This window comes from Lynx canadensis, chromosome D3, assembly GCF_007474595.2.
Source record: "Lynx canadensis isolate LIC74 chromosome D3, mLynCan4.pri.v2, whole genome shotgun sequence".
NCBI lineage: Eukaryota > Metazoa > Chordata > Mammalia > Carnivora > Felidae > Lynx > Lynx canadensis.
In genome coordinates, this window is record NC_044314.2 from 71,866,858 (window position 1) to 71,884,609 (window position 17,752).

General features: G+C 42.1%; 1 protein-coding gene across 1 annotated transcript in view; it reads left to right on the plus strand.

Annotated features, from left to right (window-relative positions):
* LOC116738406 (oxysterol-binding protein 2-like) overlaps positions 1–17,752 on the plus strand; it is a 51,516-nt gene that overhangs the window by 27,444 nt on the left and 6,320 nt on the right. Inside the window, exon 2 of the mRNA XM_032595422.1 lies at positions 6,072–6,280. Coding sequence (XP_032451313.1) covers positions 6,072–6,280 — 209 coding nt within the window. The remainder of the gene's footprint in view (positions 1–6,071; positions 6,281–17,752) is intronic.

Genomic DNA, 17,752 nt, shown 5'->3' on the forward strand with positions numbered 1-17,752 from the left:
GTAATTGATATTCATCATCTTCCTCCCCCCCACCCATTCTAGATCCTCTTCATTCTCTGCTAGCACTTTGGCTGGTCTGTGACATTTGTCCTGAGGGGTTTGAGTTCCTTGTTGCCTTGCCCATTAATAACCATTACCAGACATAAAAGTATTAAGAGAGTCTCTGGGGGAATCCCTTCAGCTCTATTCCAGACATTCCTCTCCCATCCCCATATGTACCACTAACCTAAATCTTCATGGAAGTTGGTATTAGCGACCCAGTAGTATTGTCACTCCCTTCTTGGTCTGTTGGTCACTGTCAGGAGGAGCAGAAAGTGGCCAGGGGGTAGCATCAGCTTCCGATTTAATGGAAGCCTTATTGTGTTGTGTTTCCCCTTTCCCTGGAAGTAGAACCTCTAACCCAGCTTAGCCCAGCTGATGAGAAGCATAGACTCTGCTAGGGGTCACTATGTGTAACAGTGAACAGGGCCACTCCTGGACCCATCTTCTGTAATTATACAGGTCATCCAGATATCAGTTGTCAGTTCAGGGCATATACTTCATCCTGGGGGATTGATGCTCAAGCCCATAGACATCTCCTCAGTAGGTGCCCCAGCTGAGCCTTCACTAGGCCATTCCATTCTTCTGTCAGGTTGGCTGCTCCCGAGTGGCAGCAGGGTTCACAGTAAGATAGGCGAACTCCAATCAGGAGTTATTGGTTCACTTCCTTAGTTGAAGTGGGTGACTTAACCTGAGGCTGTGTCCTATGAGAATCCAGGCAGGCATATGAGGATTTGATAACTATGGACTATAGGGCTGCTGGAGGCAACCCTATTACCAGAAAACACATGGATTCCAGTAAGGACAAATTGCTCAGTCTCCCCTCCCCCTGCCCCACCAAGTGAAAGCTGTTTGATCTAGTTGATGGATGTCTTATTCTTCCCAAAGACTGGGTTATACCATGAAGGTTGTGTCAGTCCCTCCTGCTGACAGGTTGGACACTCAGTGAGACAAACATTGGTGATGTGGAGGCAAAAAGGTAAAGGTAAGGGAAAGATACAAAGTGATGCAATACTTTAATAGGTTGGCTGTGACCTCACAGCAGACTGCAAGGGTCATAGGAGCTACTTGTTCTCTGGGCTCATGGACTTCTCCAAAAGGTTTTCAAGCATAAAGCATACTTTGGAGAGGTCCACTCAGGGAAGAATGAGGAGTATTTATCTGCCTGCTTCCCATCTATTTCCCACTTCCCACTGGTCATTGTTCAGCCTGTGAGGTGAAAACCTTTCTAAACTAGTGGATTGCAAAAATCTAGCCTCTTGATGGCCACTCAAGAAGCCAGATCCCACACTCTGAGATTCAGCATCCTTCCAAGCTCAGAAATGGAGGAGTGTCCCAAGCCACATGGGGTACCAAGAGATAATAAAGGAGGTGGTAAGGGGTCTCTGAGCTGGTGCACAAGGTTTATATCCAATACAGGTGGGTAGTCACTAGCCAAAATGCTACATTAATTATTACAGCTTAGTTAGTGCTTAGGAAGTTCTATATAAACTATTACGGGCTTCCAAGTTCTGATAGCTGATGTCATATTCTTATCTGTGGCAAGGACACTGGCCATCAGAACAGCTGAATATTATTTGGTTGAGAGTCAGTGTGACTCACTTAGAAGAATGTTAGTTATGGTAGCCTCTCTTACAGTTAAGTTTACTGCAGGTGTTCCATATTTTGTCTCTACTTGTTCTAAATACTTAAAACATTCACTGAATGTAAAGTAATACCACAAAACATATTCTTTTAAAAACTGGCAGAAGATACTTGATCATGTGTGCTGGATATGAGCTCTCATATAACTGGCAAACCCTATCACATGGCCTGGTTTGTCTTGAGGCACTAAATATGCCTAGGGCTCAATGAGAATAGATGGTTCTGGGTTGTTGCACACCTCCAAAGCTCTCCTTCTAGGGTGGGTAGGATAGGAATTGCCACTGCAGCTTGCAGGCCCAAGTCCACAGTGTGCCATGAGTGGGACTTTAACCTTTCCACCATCTGGACTGTTGGGTGGCCCTGGAAGGTTGACTCTCATAGGAGAAGTTACCTCAGCCAGAACTTACAATGGGAGAAACAAAAACTTATATACAACATGGGTAGGTGCACCACTCCCAAAAAACAACCTGAATTTTATGATATGACTCTGAATTTTGGACCCTTTTGTGACTTACTTTGAAGGCATTGAAATCTTAAAAACTGAGTAACAGGACAAAAAATATCACTTTGGCTACTAGTGGAAAATGGATTGACCACAAAACATCTAAATGAAAGAAAAAAGAACAGAGTTAAATTCCAAGACAAGTAAATATATTGGACCTTGATGATTTTAATGGACCTTTAATTCCTAAATTCCCATGTGTTGCTACATAATTTCTTCCAATAATGCAGAAAAATAAAACGAAAAATCAATCTCCCTTCAAATCTTTTAATGAAAAGTAACTCTAGTTACAAAGAGTTAAGGTTAAATTTAGATGTGGATGCTGGGTGACTGGTAAAGCTTATCTGCTTATATTTTCATTTTCTGAAATTCCCTGTTACTTTTTCATGTCTACTTGTTCTTGTTTCATTTTTACCAGCTTTGTTTCACAAATTATTTCTCTTTTATTGATATTATTCCTTCATCTTTAGAATATTAAACCAATTTACATTCATTTTTAAAATATTGTTCTGATACATCTATTTTGTCTGAAGTGATTCATCTGCTGAGCATTTGACTTTGTTGGCTTCTTTGTTAGCATTGATTTTCTTCATTGATTTTAAAGTTTGGTTTCCAGTTTGTCTTGAGTGGGGAGTTTCTCTCTCCCTCCCTGAGCCTTACCCACAACTTTACTTTTTGTCTAGTGATTTTTTTTTAAATTTTTTTTTTCAACGTTTATTTATTTTTTGGGACAGAGAGAGACAGAGCATGAACGGGGGAGGGGCAGAGAGAGAGGGAGACACAGAATCAGAAACAGGCTCCAGGCTCTGAGCCATCAGCCCAGAGCCCGACGCGGGGCTCGAACTCCCGGACCGCGAGATCGTGACCTGGCTGAAGTCGGACGCTTAACTGACTGCGCCACCCAGGCGCCCCTGTCTAGTGATTTTTAAAAATGTTTTACTTAAGGGGCACCTGGTTGGCTCAGTTCGTTAAGCATCTGACTTTGGCTCAAGTCATGATCTTGTGGCTGATGGTTTGAGCCCCAGGTCAGGCTCTGTGCTGACAGCTCAGAGCCTGGGGCCTGCTTCAGAATCTGTGTCTCCTTCTCTCTCCACCCCTCCCCTGCTCATGCTCTGTCTCTCAAAAATGAATAAACCTTACAAAAAATCTTAAGGTTTGTTTGTTTGTTTATTTAAATGTTTATTTATTTTTGAGAGAGAGTGCAAACTGGGGAAGGTTGGAGAAAGAGGGGAACAGAGGATCTGAAGAGGGCTCCATGTTGACATCAGTGAGCCCAATGTGGGGCTCGAACTCACAAACTGTAAGATCATGACCTGAGCCAAAGTCAGATGCTCAACTGACTGAGCCACACAGGCAACCCTCTAGTGATTTTCAAAGTTCCTGCACCTCACTCTGGAGAGCCCAGTCCAGAGCTAGGCCTTATAATAGGGACTTAGGGCTTCTGTTCTTCAGTAACATTGGGAACATATCCCACCCACCCTGTCACTGAGCCTGACAGCAAGTGAGTTCAGGTTCTGGCCACAAGACTTCATTTCAGCTATGACTCTGGGAAGAGTGTGATAGCAGCATTAAAATTTTTATTTTTAATTTTGAAATAACTTATACTGTGGTTTGGAGAGTTTCCAGAGTTTTCATGGTGAACATGTGGAGATATGGGGACAGTGGCATGCTCAGAGAGCGTGGAAACTCTACACTCTTTTCCTATTTATCTCTTCCATCTGGCTATTCCTGTGTTGTGTACTTTTAAAATAAACTGGTGATCTACAAAGAAGAAAGAGGAGGAGGAGAAGGAGGAGGAGAAGGAAGAAGAAGAAAGAAGAAAGAAAGAAGAAGGAAGAATGAAGGAAGGAAGGAAGGAAGAGGAGGAGGAGAAGGAAAAGGAGGAGGAGGAAGAGGAGGAGAAGGAGGAAGAGGCGGAAGAGGAGGAGGAGGAGTCTTATAGAAAAGTTCAAGTATCCATCATCTAGCTTCCCCTAATGTTAATATCTTATCTCAGCAAAGTACAATTATCAAAACCAGAAAATTAACATGATATGATACTATTAACTAAACCTCCAGCTTTATTCATATTTCACAAGTTTTTCTCTAATGTCTTTTTCTATCTTGTAATCCAATCTAGAATCCTACATTGCATTTAGTGAGTTTCTATATCTGTGATCACTTCTACTTTTATTAACGAAGATCTGTCCCTTCTCCCCCATTTATTTATCCCTTCAACTATTTGCTTATATCAGCATGAACTCAGGGGTATTTATTTTAGTTGATGGGTTGTAATCCAATACAATAGCCACTGGATAACTTCCAGCCCACTCTGATACCACACAGTGGCCTGGCTTCCATATCCCATCTCATACCAGGTACTTCTATTCCCCGTTTTCCATAGGAATTTCTGTAACTCTTGGCCACCTCTGCTTCTTTCCTAACATTAGGCCTAGGAGGCCCACTGTTTTAGTTTTGAGATAAAAGTCTAAATCCTAACATAACCCACAAGGTATTGCATCTGGCCCCTATGTAATTTTCTAGCTTCACCTTTTTCTCATTCACTCTGTTGTTCTCAATGCTCTTACTACACGGAAACTTTTCTTCTTTTTTGAAACCTGTAAAGTTCACCTTGCCTTATGTTCTTTGCCCTTTCTGTTCCCCCTGCCTAGAATGGTCACCACCTCCCCGCCTTCTTTTTGAGCTGAGCCTTAGTGGCCTTTTTGGTTAGTTACTGTATTGTTTAACACCTGAACAGCCTCTAGCCAAAAAGTCCTTGAATCAAAAAGGGCAGGCTTCTAACAGGTGTGCTCATCTTTGCCAGTTTTGTTAATTAGAAGGAGTTTTCTTCAAGTAGAACATGTCAGCACCTAGGAGCGGGACTTTTCCTCAAGTATAAACTATGTCATCTTCTCTAAGGAATGTAGCCAAAGCAGGAGGGAATTGGAAAAGGCATAGCTGTTCACATAAAAGCTGAATGTCTTGTTGAGTGTCAAGTCATTTGACTTTAGAACTGGTAGAAGAATCAAGAAAATAACATGAGGAACAACCGGCATCAAAGGGCAGCAGAATTTGCCAAATGAGCTTCTGCCACTGGCTGTGTTACATGCTAACCACCAATTGCTCTTCCTTTTCCAATACTCTCTGTGAAAAGAGATTTGGTATGTTGTGAGGGTTCCAAATTTCCTTTAAGTATGTGAAGGACTAAGTTAGGTAGATCCAGTCATGATGGTTGGATCTGTTTTTAGACATTGGTCACAGTTGGAAATGGCCTGCACTTTAGTCATTTCCATTTCCCCTTACTTTGGTACCATTAGCTCCATAATCTTATAACCAGCAAAGGTTATAAGGTCATGTCCGTCATGAGGCAGCACTGTGTTAGTCCCGCCATTGCCTTCTTCCCATTTGTTGTGGGGCCAGAAGAGTGTGGTGGCATCCTTGCTCTGTGGATCTCTGTTCGTAGGTCACTCCTGGCAGGGTGTGCCTCCAAATCCACCCTCTGGGGTTCTGGGTCTCTAATCTCAGTTTCAGTGGTATTTGCCATCCTGCTCCAGCCCTGTGGTTCTGAGACTTAGTGGAAGGAGGCTGGGTTGGAGTTAGTGGTCTATGCTGCCTCACAGGTCTCTAGATAGTCACCCTTCTCCATTTCCTCATGTCTGCAAGGGCTTAACCCACAGCCAGCATGCCCTGCAGTTGGCACTAATGCGGGCCCTCCTCCCTTTGCTATCTCCCCACTGAGCGCCCCTCAGCCAAGCCCCTACCAGTCAATCCCATCAGGCATTATCTCCCTGCTCTGACCCCAGGGACTCTCAGTTCTAAGGGTCTGAGGTTCTGAGGATTTGCCTTGAGCAGTCTAGAGGTATTGAGTTTGGGAGCCTCACCCCATACCTTCTCTTGCATCCTACAGAAATCAGGGTGAAATGGCCCACACCTGTCGTGGCACCATCAACCTGTCCACCGCTCACTTTGACACGGAGGACTCTTGCAGTATCGTGCTGACCAGTGGGGCAAGGACCTACCACCTCAAGGCCAGCTCGGAGGTAGAGCGGCAGCAGTGGATCACCGCCCTGGAGCTGGCCAAGGCCAAGGCTGTCTGCATGATGAGCAGCCACTCAGGTAGTGAGCACTTGGTGAGCGGGTATACATGCAGTGTCATGGATCCAGAGAGAGTGGGACTTGAAAGTGTTTGGGGGGTGGTGGTGACCAGGAGACCCAGGCTAGTCCAGACCAACCCTGGAAGGTTGGGATATGTGTTTACCCTTCCTATTCAACTCTGTGTGTCCTCAGCAATGAGATGCTTAGGTGGTCAAGGTTGGGTGGACAGGTCTTGGGATAGAAATATTTGTGATGAGGAGGGCTGTGTGTGTTTTTCTTTGGGCAAGTATGGTTCCTAGATTTTAACAGAACCTTCAGATGCTGTAGTGAGTGAGATCCAGAAGCAGCAGCAGAGGTGGGAGTCCAGGATCATGTACCTGTGCCGTGGGCCAGACTTTTTCCCAGGCCCATTATGGAGATTGAAAGCTATTTAGCCAGAGCTGTTGTCTTTGCTGAGGTGGTAGACCAGCTCAGATATCCTGAGCAAGACATTTAATTGTTTAATACCTGCATTCATTTTTTTAATATGTCATGTCTTTATGTGATTCATAAACCAGAAGTTTCAAAAGCACATGCAGTGACACCTGCCCTTGACTCTTGTTCCCAGCCAACCACCCTATTATCCCTCCCAGAGGCAACCAGAGCTACCTTGTGTCTTTTACATATTTATTAAAATTGGTACTTATTTTAAAATAAATGCAGTCTTCCACTTTCCTTTCTTTACACTTAGCAATATATCTTGGAATTTCTTCCCTATCAGTACATAAAAAGCTTCCTCCTTGTTTTTACAGCAGTATAGTACTTTGTTGTATGGATATATCATAGTTTATTTAACCCAAAACCTGTTGATGAACATTTAGGTTGTTTATTTTGCTATGACATGCTGCACTGCAATGAGTAATCTTGCATTTTGTTTCACATTCATAAAAGTATAAATGAAGTATACATTCTAGAAAGTAGGGTTGCTGGGTTAATAGCAGTGTGCCTTTGTAATTCTGAGAGATTGTCAAGCTAACTTCCATAGGGGTTGTAATATCAGATGACTGTAGCAGTGTGTGACAATGTCTGCTTCCCATAGCCTTGTCCACCCAGAGTGATAGCAAATGTTTCTGATGGGTGAAAACTAGGTCCACACACACTCAGGGAGGAGATATTGGGAAGCTGTAACTCTTCTGAAGTTAAAGCAAAATGGCATGTGTTTTCTCAGACCTATGTGGGGTTCTTTTAGGAAGGCAGGGCTCCATGTGAGAACAAATCACAGCCTCTCCGCTCCAGGATTATCTCACAGGCTGGTTGGGGAGACATTGAGTCCTATGGAAGGAGCTCTAGCACAAAACAGGATGAGAGGGACTGGTAATGTCAGTCACCATGCCCCATACCTGGTCTATTGTATTGGGGTCTCCCCCAGCACTAGCTTCTCAGTGCACATTGATGGTCATTTAATATCATTCTGACCTTCTCTTTTGGTCTCACATATTTGGAGCATGGATTCCCCCTTACCCCCGGTGATTTTTCCTTGGGATCATCACTCATGTGACTCTGGTGTGTCAACAGTGATGCTGACTTTGACACAGGATCCCCAAGATACCACTCCATTTCTCAGTGAAGGAGGGTTTTGGAGCCATTTCAGGCATGGGCTGTGCTGGGACCCCCAGTAGGACCTGTGCTTTCTGTTTGGAGGTCTATGGAAAGCCACTGTGGTGGATGACATGGTGGGTGGTGTGGCTGGTGGTGTGGATGACATGGCTCAAGACACCCATTGGCTAAGTGTAGGAGCACTGATGGTCATGGAAGAATGAGTTTCCTCTTTCTAGCTTCTCATGAGTAAAATAAAATGAAATAATTAAAATGATTGTTTCATAAATTCAGCAAAGTCGCAGGATACAAAATTAATGTACAGAAATCAGTTGCATTCTTATACAGTAATAATGAAGCAGCAGAAAGACAAATAAAGAAACTGATCCCACTCACAATTGCACCAAGAATCATAAAATACCTAGGAATAAATCTAACCCAAGATGTAAAGGATCTGTATGCTGAAAACTATAGAAAGCTTATGAAGGAAATTGAAGAAGATACGAAGAAATGGAAAAACATTCCATGCTCATGGATTGGAAGAATAAATATTGTTAAAATGTCAACACTACCCAAAGCAATCTACATATTCAATGCAATCCCAATCAAAATTGCACCAGCATTCTTCTTGAAGCTAGAACAAGCAATCCTAAAATTTGTATGGAACCACAAAAGACCCCAAATAGCCAAAGTAATATTGAAGAAGAAGACCAAAGCAGGAGGCATCACAATCCCAGACTTTAGCCTCTACTACAAAGCTGTAATCATCAAGACAGCATGGCATTGGTACAAAAACAGACAGACCAATGGAATAGAATAGAGACTCCAGAACTGGACCCACAAAAGTATGGCCAACTAATCTTTGACAAAGCAGGAAAGAATATCCAATGGAAAAAAAGACAGTCTCTTTAACAAATGGTGCTGGGATAACTGGACAGCAACATGCAGAAGAATGAAACTAGACCACTTTCTTACACCATTCACAAAAATAAACTCAAAATGGATGAAGGACCTGAATGTGAGACAGGAAACCATCAAAACCATAGAGGAGAAAGCAGGAAAAAACCTCTCTGACTTCAGTCACAGCAATTTCTTACTTGACACATCCCCAAAGGCAAGGGAATTAAAAGCAGAAATGAACTATTGGGACCTCATGAAGATAAAAAGCTTCTGCACTGCAAAGGAAACAATGAGCAAAACTAAAAGGCAATTGATGGAATGGGAAAAGATATATGCAAATGACATATTGGACAAAGGGCTAGTTTCCAAAATCTATAAAGAACTCACCAAACTCCACACCTGAAAAAAAAAAATAATCCAGTGAAGAAATGGGCAGAAGATATGAATAGACACTTCTCTAAAGAAGACATCCAGATGGCCAACAGGCACATGAAAAGATGCTCAATGTCACTCCTCATCAGGGAAATACAAATAAAAACCACACTGAGATATCACCTCATGTCAGTCAGAGTGGCTAAAATGAACAAATCAGGAGACTATAGATGCTGGAGAAGATGTGGAGAAATGGGAACTCTCTTGCACTGTTGGTGGGAATGCAAACTGTGCAGCCGCTCTGGAAAACAGTGTGGAGGTTCCTCAAAAAATTAAAAATAGACCTACCCTATGATCCAGCAATAGCACTGCTAGGAATTTACCCAAGGGATACAAGAGTGCTGATGCATAGGGGCACTTGTACCCTAATGTTTATAGCAGCACTTTCAACAATAGCCAAATTATGGAAAGAACCTAAATGTCCAGCAACTGATGAATGGATGAAGAAGTTGTGGTTTATATATACAATGGAATACTACTTGGCAATGAGAAAGAATGAAATGTGGCCCTTTGTAGCAATGTGGATGAAACTGAGTGTGATGCTAAGTGAAATAAGTCATACAGAGAAAGACAGATACCATATGTTTTCACTCTTATGTGGATCCTGAGAAGCTTAACGGAAGACCATGGGGGAGGGGAAGGGGGGGGAAGTTACAGAGGGAGGGAGGCAAACCATAAGAGACTCTTAAAAACAGAATAAACTGAGGGTTGATGGGGGGTGGGAGGGAGGGGAAAGTGGGTGATGGATATTGAGGAGGGCACCTGTTGGGATGAGCACTGGGTGTTGTATGGAAACCAATTTGACGAATAAACTTCGTATTAAAAAAAAAGAAATAAATTAATTGAATCATATTCTAGGAACCTTCTGAAAATAACGTAGCAGGTAGTATTTATTGGATTCATCATTCTGGAACAATTTTCCTGGGACAGCCAATGGACAGGGTTTCTTCTGCACCTGGGGTGGAAGTACTTGTTAACTCAGCTGGGAAGTGCTAGTAATTTCTAAGCCTGGACTTCCTCTAAGAGGGTTGGGACCCCTGAGGGAGTTGCCTCAGGCTCACCTTCCTTCGTTTCATACCCCTTAGGCATGGTCAGGGGCTGGAGACATAGCACATGTCTTGTGTTCCCAAGGGGTTAGCCTCCTGGGTAGGGACATAGGGCAAACATTCAGGTACAATTCAAGGTAGCACTTGCTATGTGTTAATGAGAAATGGTAGGATTCCTCTCCTTTTGGTGTTTTGAAACATAAATGAACTAATGCATGTGAAGGTGAAGACTTCAAAAAGGTACTGTGCTTTTATAAAAACGTTGGGGTTACCTGATTATTTCTTGAGAAAGAGTTCTTGTGGTGGCATCTCTGCAAGGCAATATCTTTCTCCCACAGTTCTCAGGCTGATGTTAAAGAGTTGTGGTTTGCAACTTTTCACATGGGGTCAGATTCAGGTAACCCCAAATAAGGGAAGACAGCCTAGTGTGGTTCTCCTTGACTCTGGCTCATAGCTACCAGCTGGGTCAAGGGCATAGATGGTGCTCCAGATGGACCCCCTTCAGGTCATCCCAAGGCCTATCTGTCCCTTCCTAGGCTATGGACTATCTCTCATCCAGCAGGAAGCCTACTCTCTAGCTTTTCTGCCACCCCTCACAACCCCAGTCCAGGCACCATCCCCTCTTACCTGAATGTCTGAAAACCTCCTCACTGTCTTCCTGCTTTCAGTCAGTTCCCCAAACAGCAGGCAAAATGACATGTTAAAAAGTGGGAATCTGATCATATCACTGCATTACTTACACCTCTTGAGTGCTATAAACCAACTAGACTTAACAAACATATACAGAACACTCACCCAACAACAGTGGGACACACATACCCTTCTCAAGTGCATATAGAAAGTTCTCCATGATACACTAAATGTTAGGCCACAAAACAAGTCTCAATAAGTTTAAGAAGATTGAAATCATACAAAGTATCTTTTCTAACCACAGTGAAATGAAACTAGAAATCAATTACAGAAGAAAATTAAAAAATATGTAGATATTAAATAACACACTCTTGAACAACCCTTGATTCAAAGATGAAATCACAAGGGAAATTAAAAAAATACTTTGAGAAGAATGAAAATGAAAACACAACATGCCATAATATATGGGATACAGCAAAAGCAGTACTCAGAGGGATATTTATAGCTATAAAATATACATTTAAAAAGACAGAAAATCTCAAATCAGTAATCAAGCTTTACATCTTACATTTTAAGGAAGACCAAACTAAACCCAAAAGTAGTAGAAGGAAGGAAACAACAAATATCAGAGTTGAGATAAATGAAATAGAGAATAGAAAAATAATAAAAAAAAACAATGAAACTAAAAGTTGCTTCTTTAAGGTGATCAACAAAGTTGCCAAACCTTCAGCTAGACTGACTAGGAAAAAAAGAGAGAAGACTCAAATTACTAAAATCAGAAATGAAAGTGAGGACATTACTGCTGAAATTACAGAAATAAAAGGGATTATAAAACAATACTATGAACAATTGTACACCAATAAATTAGACTACATAGATGAAATGGACAAATTCCTAGAAACACACAAGTTACTAAACCAACTAAAGAAGAAATAGAAAATCTTAGCAGTTCTGTAATAAGAGATTGAATCAGTTCTCAAAAGTCTCCCAACAAAGAAAAGCCCAGGACTAGATGGTTTCACTGATGAATTCTACTAAACATTTAAAGAAGAATTAATACCAGTCTTTCTCAAACTCTTCCAAAAAAATTAAGGGGAGGGAAACACTTTCTAACTTATTCTGTGAGTCTGCCCCTATACCAAAGCCAAACAAAGGCATCACAAGAAAGGAAAACTATAGACCATTATCCCTTATGAATATAGATTCAACATCTCAACCCCTCAACTCCTCAACACAATACTGGCAAACAAAATCCAACAGCATATCAAAAGGATTATACACCATGACCATGTGGGATTTATCCCAGGAATTACAAGGGCAGTTCAACATAAGAAACCAATCAATATAGTATACTTCACTGATTGAAGGAAAAAATCCTCACTTATGTGATCATCTCAATTGATGCAGAAAAAGGATTTGACAAAATCTAACACCCTTTCTTGATAAAAACATCAGCAAATATGATGAAGGCCATTTATGAAAAACCCACAGCTGGCTTCATATTCAATGGTAAAAAACTGAAGTTTTCCCCTAAGATGAGGAACAAGACAAGGATCCCATTTTCACCATGGCTATTCAACATTGTACTTGAAGTTCTAGACAAGAAAAGGAAACAAAAGGAAAAATTGGAAAGGAAGAAGTAAAACTTTCTATTGGCACATAGATGATGCAATTCTACATATAGAAAATGCCAAAGAATCCACGAAAAAACCCTATGAGAGCTAATAAACAAATTCAGCAAAGCTGCAGGGCACAAGATCAACAAATATCACTTATATTTCTATATACCCACAATGAACAATCCAAAAAAAAGAGATTAAGAAAACAATTTCCTTTAAGCATCGTCACAAATAAATTCTGAAGAGTAAATTTAACCAAGAATATGAAATTTCACTGAAAACTTAAAAAATTTTTAAATTAAAAAAATTACTGAAAGAAATTAATGAAAACCTAAATAAATGGAAAGACATCTGTGTTCGTGGATTGGAAGGCTTAATATTACTAAGACAACAATACAACCCAAAGCAATGTATAGATTCAGTATAATCCATATCAAAATTACAATGACCTTTTTTCTTAGAGGTAGAAAAAAACATTCCAGGGAACCCAAAGTAGTCAAAACAATGTTGGAAAGGAAGACAAAGTTAAGAGAACTCTTTTCAACATCAAAACTTACTATAAAGCTAGTTTACTATAAATCAAAACAGTATGGTACTGACCTAAGGACAGACATACAGATGAATGAAATAAAATTAAGAGTCTAGAAATAAACTATACATCTATGATCAATGGATTTTCAGCGAGGGTACCAAGGTCATTCAATGGAGAAAGGATAGTCTCTTCAACAAAGGTGCTGGGATGGCTGGATGTCCACATGTAAAAGAATGAAGTTAGACTCCTACCTCACTCCATATACAAAGACTTAACTCAAATGCATCAAAGACCTAAATATAAGGGCCAAAACCATAATACCCGAAGGAAGAAAAAGGAGTAAATCTTCATGACCTTGGGTTTGGCAGTGGTTGTTTAGATATAACACCAAAAGCACAGGCAGCCAAAGACAAAAAAAAAAAAAAAATACATAAATTACACTTTATCAAAATTTAAAACTTTTGTGCATCTAAGGACATTTATTAAGAAAGGGAAAAGACAACTCACAGAATGGGAGAGAATATTTGCAAGACATGTTTTTGATGAGGCTAGTATCCAGAATATTAGTGGGCAGAGTACTTGAATAGACATTTCCTCAAAGAAGACACAAATGGCCAATAAACACATGAAAAGATAATCAACATTGTTAGTCATTAAGAAAATGAAAATCTGAATCATGAAATACCACTTCACACCTGTTAGGATGGCTATTATCAAAACAAAAACAAAAACCCAACAACAAAACAATGGAAAGTAAGCATTGGCAGGGATATGGAAGATAGGAACCCTCATACATTGCCAATAGGAATGTAAAATAGTGCAGCTACTATGGAAAATGTTCTAGTGCTTTCTCACTGAGTTAAGCATAATTACCCCTATGTTCCTAGCACTTCCACTCCATTCAGTGGAAAGAACTGAACACTGAAAGAACTGAAAACACGTTTTCAAGCAAAAAAGAACTGAAAACATGTTTTCAAACAAAAACTTGTACATGAATGTTAATAGCATCACTATCCACAAGAGCCAAAAGGTGAACATAGCTCAAATGTCCATCATCAGATGAATGAATGAATAAGTGTGGTATGTCCATTCAGTGGAATATTACTGAGCAAGGAAAAGGGACGAAGTACTAATGCATGCTATGACATGGATGAACCTTGAACACACGTTAAGAAGACAGATACAGAAGGCCATATGTTTTATGATTCTGTTCACATGAAATGTCCACAATAGGCAAGTCCAGAGAGACAGAAAGCAGAGTAGTGGTTGCCAGGAACTGGGGAAAGAGGTTGAGAAGTGTCTGCTTAGTGGGTACAGGATTTCTTTTTGGGTAGTGAAAATGTTGTGATGGTTGCACAACATTGTGAATGTACTAAATATCACTGGATTATATATGTAAAATGTTTAAAATGTTAAATGTTATGTATATTTTACCACACACACACAGTAATCTCAGGTGGCTTGTCAGTGCTCTTAGGGTAAAATCTGAGTTCCTTATGCTGTATGACAGTCTATGGCCTCCTTCCCCGCCTGTCTCCCTCCTCACTATACTCAGCTCCCGCCTCAGGACCTTTGTACTCGTTGGCCTTTCTTCTCTGCCTAGAACACTACTGCTCCTACTCTTGGCCTGCCTGGCTTTCATCCTTCAGGTCTCAGCTTAATAACACTTCAGAGTGTTTTAAGTTGTTCCCTTCTTAGGACAGCTTCATGACAGAATCCTTGTTATTTTCTCCACTGCAATGTTTCATTATTAGTTGACTGACTTGTTTATTTACTTATTATCCATCCTTTTCATAAAACCTTAGTTCCTCCAGGGCAGAGAGATCCTGTGTATCTTGTTTCCATGGTGACCTCAGGGCCCACCACTGGGCTTGGCACTGGAGGATCTGTTGTGGGGCCAGTGTGCAGAGCAGCCAGGACACCCTTGTCCATGCTAGAATCATCTTTGGAGAGGAGGATTGGGGTGTTGTGGTTTCTCTATACCTGTCACCACTAGAACAGATGAAGGAACTGATGACGTTTATTTTTTTTTTTTTATTTATTTTTTATTTTTTTTTTTATTTTTGGGACAGAGAGAGACAGAGCATGAACGGGGGAGGGGCAGAGAGAGAGGGAGACACAGAATCGGAAACAGGCTCCAGGCTCCGAGCCATCAGCCCAGAGCCCGACGCGGGGCTCGAACTCGCGGACCGCGAGATCGTGACCTGGCTGAAGTCGGACGCTTAACCGACTGCGCCACCCAGGCGCCCCTGATGACGTTTAATCTGGAGAAGGGAAGGCCAGGTAGAGCCTACTCATATTGAAATTTTGAAGGGTCAGAGAATGTGAATAAGGATGCAGACCTGTGTTTCTGTTTTTGTTTTTGTTTTTGTGGCACTGGAAGACATAAGCAGAACCAGTGGAGAAAGGGGTGAGACCGATTTCTGCTTAGTCTGGGAAACAAATCAGTGGACTACAAAAGGGAAAGTGTTGGTAGGGGACATGATGGGAGGTTCCAGCACAGAGCTGGGCTGGGGCTGGGGGTCCCAAGGGTACTTCATGACTCCAAGGTTGTCTTTCTGGGCTACTTTGTGTTTCTTTTGCCATTCACTTTCCAAATTTGGTAGAATGTTCTGTGGTACTATGGACAGGGTGCTGAGTCAAGGAGGGTCAGATCTGACCTTGGGCAAGTCACTGTGTCCCTTGGGACCTCATTCCATCTATAAAATGGGTGGTTGGCAAGGCTTTTCTGTGAGCTCCCATCCAGCTCTGGGGCCTTGGTCAAACCAGTGAATATTTCTGAGTTCCAGATTCCTCATCTTTCACACTCCTGCTCAGTTGCCAGGAGGATTACGTGATAACACATGGGAGGTGTGTACTGCTATGGGTGCTAGTAATTCCATTCATCCCAGCACTGTTGTTGGGGAGTGTGCCCCAGCACTCATAAATCATCCTGCCCACAGCTGGTAGTAAGTGATATGACAGAATCAACCGCAGAAGGTCAAGCACCCCAGGGTGTTTGAAAAGGGAAGGGGAAAAATATTCTTTCACTGTCTTAAAATGACCTACCTCCAACAGCATGAAATGTGGCACAGCAGCCCCAGGGGGGCTGCATCTCTGAGAAGGCAGCTGCCCTCCCCTCTGGGTGGGGACATGTCACTGGTGGATGCAGAGGGACGAGTCATGATCACCTTGGGGGTATGCCTGCACCTCCTAAAGAAGTGTCTGTGTCAGTCAGGAGTGTGGGTGCTGTGACAGTGGCCCTTCCCCTGCCAGCCCTGCCCTAGCTGTGGACCTTCTGCAGAGCCCAGGACCTGGACACACTCCTGGAGCCCACCCCTCAGCTGTGCATATCTGCCCCTGCTCTCTGTAGAAGTAACTGATCTCTTGGGCACCTGAAACTTGGCCTTTTGAGCTCTTCCAGTTTTTTTAAATATTAATCTATATTTTTATTTGCTATCTTTGTAAATATTCTTGAGTATATTGGAATATTGTATTCTTCAGTGTATTGGTATATTGGAATATTCTTCCAGTTTTATATTTCTGGCTTTAACCTGCCAGTTGTCTAAAATGAGCAAAAGTTGGGGGCACCTGGCTGGTTCAGTCAGTAGAGCACGCACCTCTCAATTTCAGTGTTGTAAGTTCAAGCCCATGCTGGGCATGGAGCCTACTTAAAAAAAAAAAAAAAGATTAAAATGGGCAAAAGGAGGGAACCACCTATTTCCAGGCCACAATAATTTTTATTATATAAAAAATAACCCCTAATAGACCTCTGCACAGTATGTGCTCTTGTATATTAACATTTCAGAGGGAATGGATGTCATTCAAATGGCACAGTCCTACATGAACTCAAACTTTATGAACGAGGCGTGACAGTTCCCATGGAGGTTAGAGTAATTTGCAGGTGAGTTAGCACAGTGTAAGGTAGGAGGCTGTCACCACTGGGATGGGTGGGAGAGGGGAACAAAGTCAGGGAAGGTCACTTGTAGGAGCTGAGACCTGAGCTGGGTTTTGAGGGACAGAGAAGGGCTTGAAGTATGGAGATGGAGGTGAGGAGAGAAGGGAAGAAGGAAGACTATCCAGGCAGTGGGAATGTCTGAAGCAGAGGGGAGGATGTGTTCAGGGACTGTGGGGGTTCTCTGTGGCTGGGGACACAGCATGCATTTGGGCTGCATTGTCCCTCAGCCTGGCAGTCACCAAGGGGAGGTTTGAGAACAGTCTGGTAGGGGTGGGCTTGGGAATATCTGGGGCTAGGGCCTCCATCTGGCTGTGTGCACAGGGCTCCTGAAGGGAGAGTTTAGCCAGGAGGACTGACTGGTTCAGCAGCCAGAGCACAGAAGCCACGTGCCCGTCCCAGGAGGCCTGAGCACCTTTGGTCAGTGGCAGAATCCCCCATACAGCAGAATGACCTTTTTGCCCAGGGACCTTGCATCAGAAGATTTGAATACTTCAGTTATTTGGACCCCTTTGAAAAAGGGTTTGGCTAACAGCTATCATTGGGCTTTTCCTGGGCAAGGTCCTATTTGCCTACAAATTACTTACACATATTTCAAATTATCACAAGGATTTGGAAGCACTGAAGCATCATGTCCTGTCAAATGCCCTAAAATCCAATGGCCTTTTCTCCAATCAATGTTAGATTTCTTCCTTTTTGCTTAGTGAAGGCTCTTACACTACCTCTTACCTATGTATCTGGGGTTCCTTGTTTGAGTTTACTTGTCCTTATTTGTCACACCCAACTACTATGTCACATTGATCAGGTCCCAAGAGATCAGAAGCA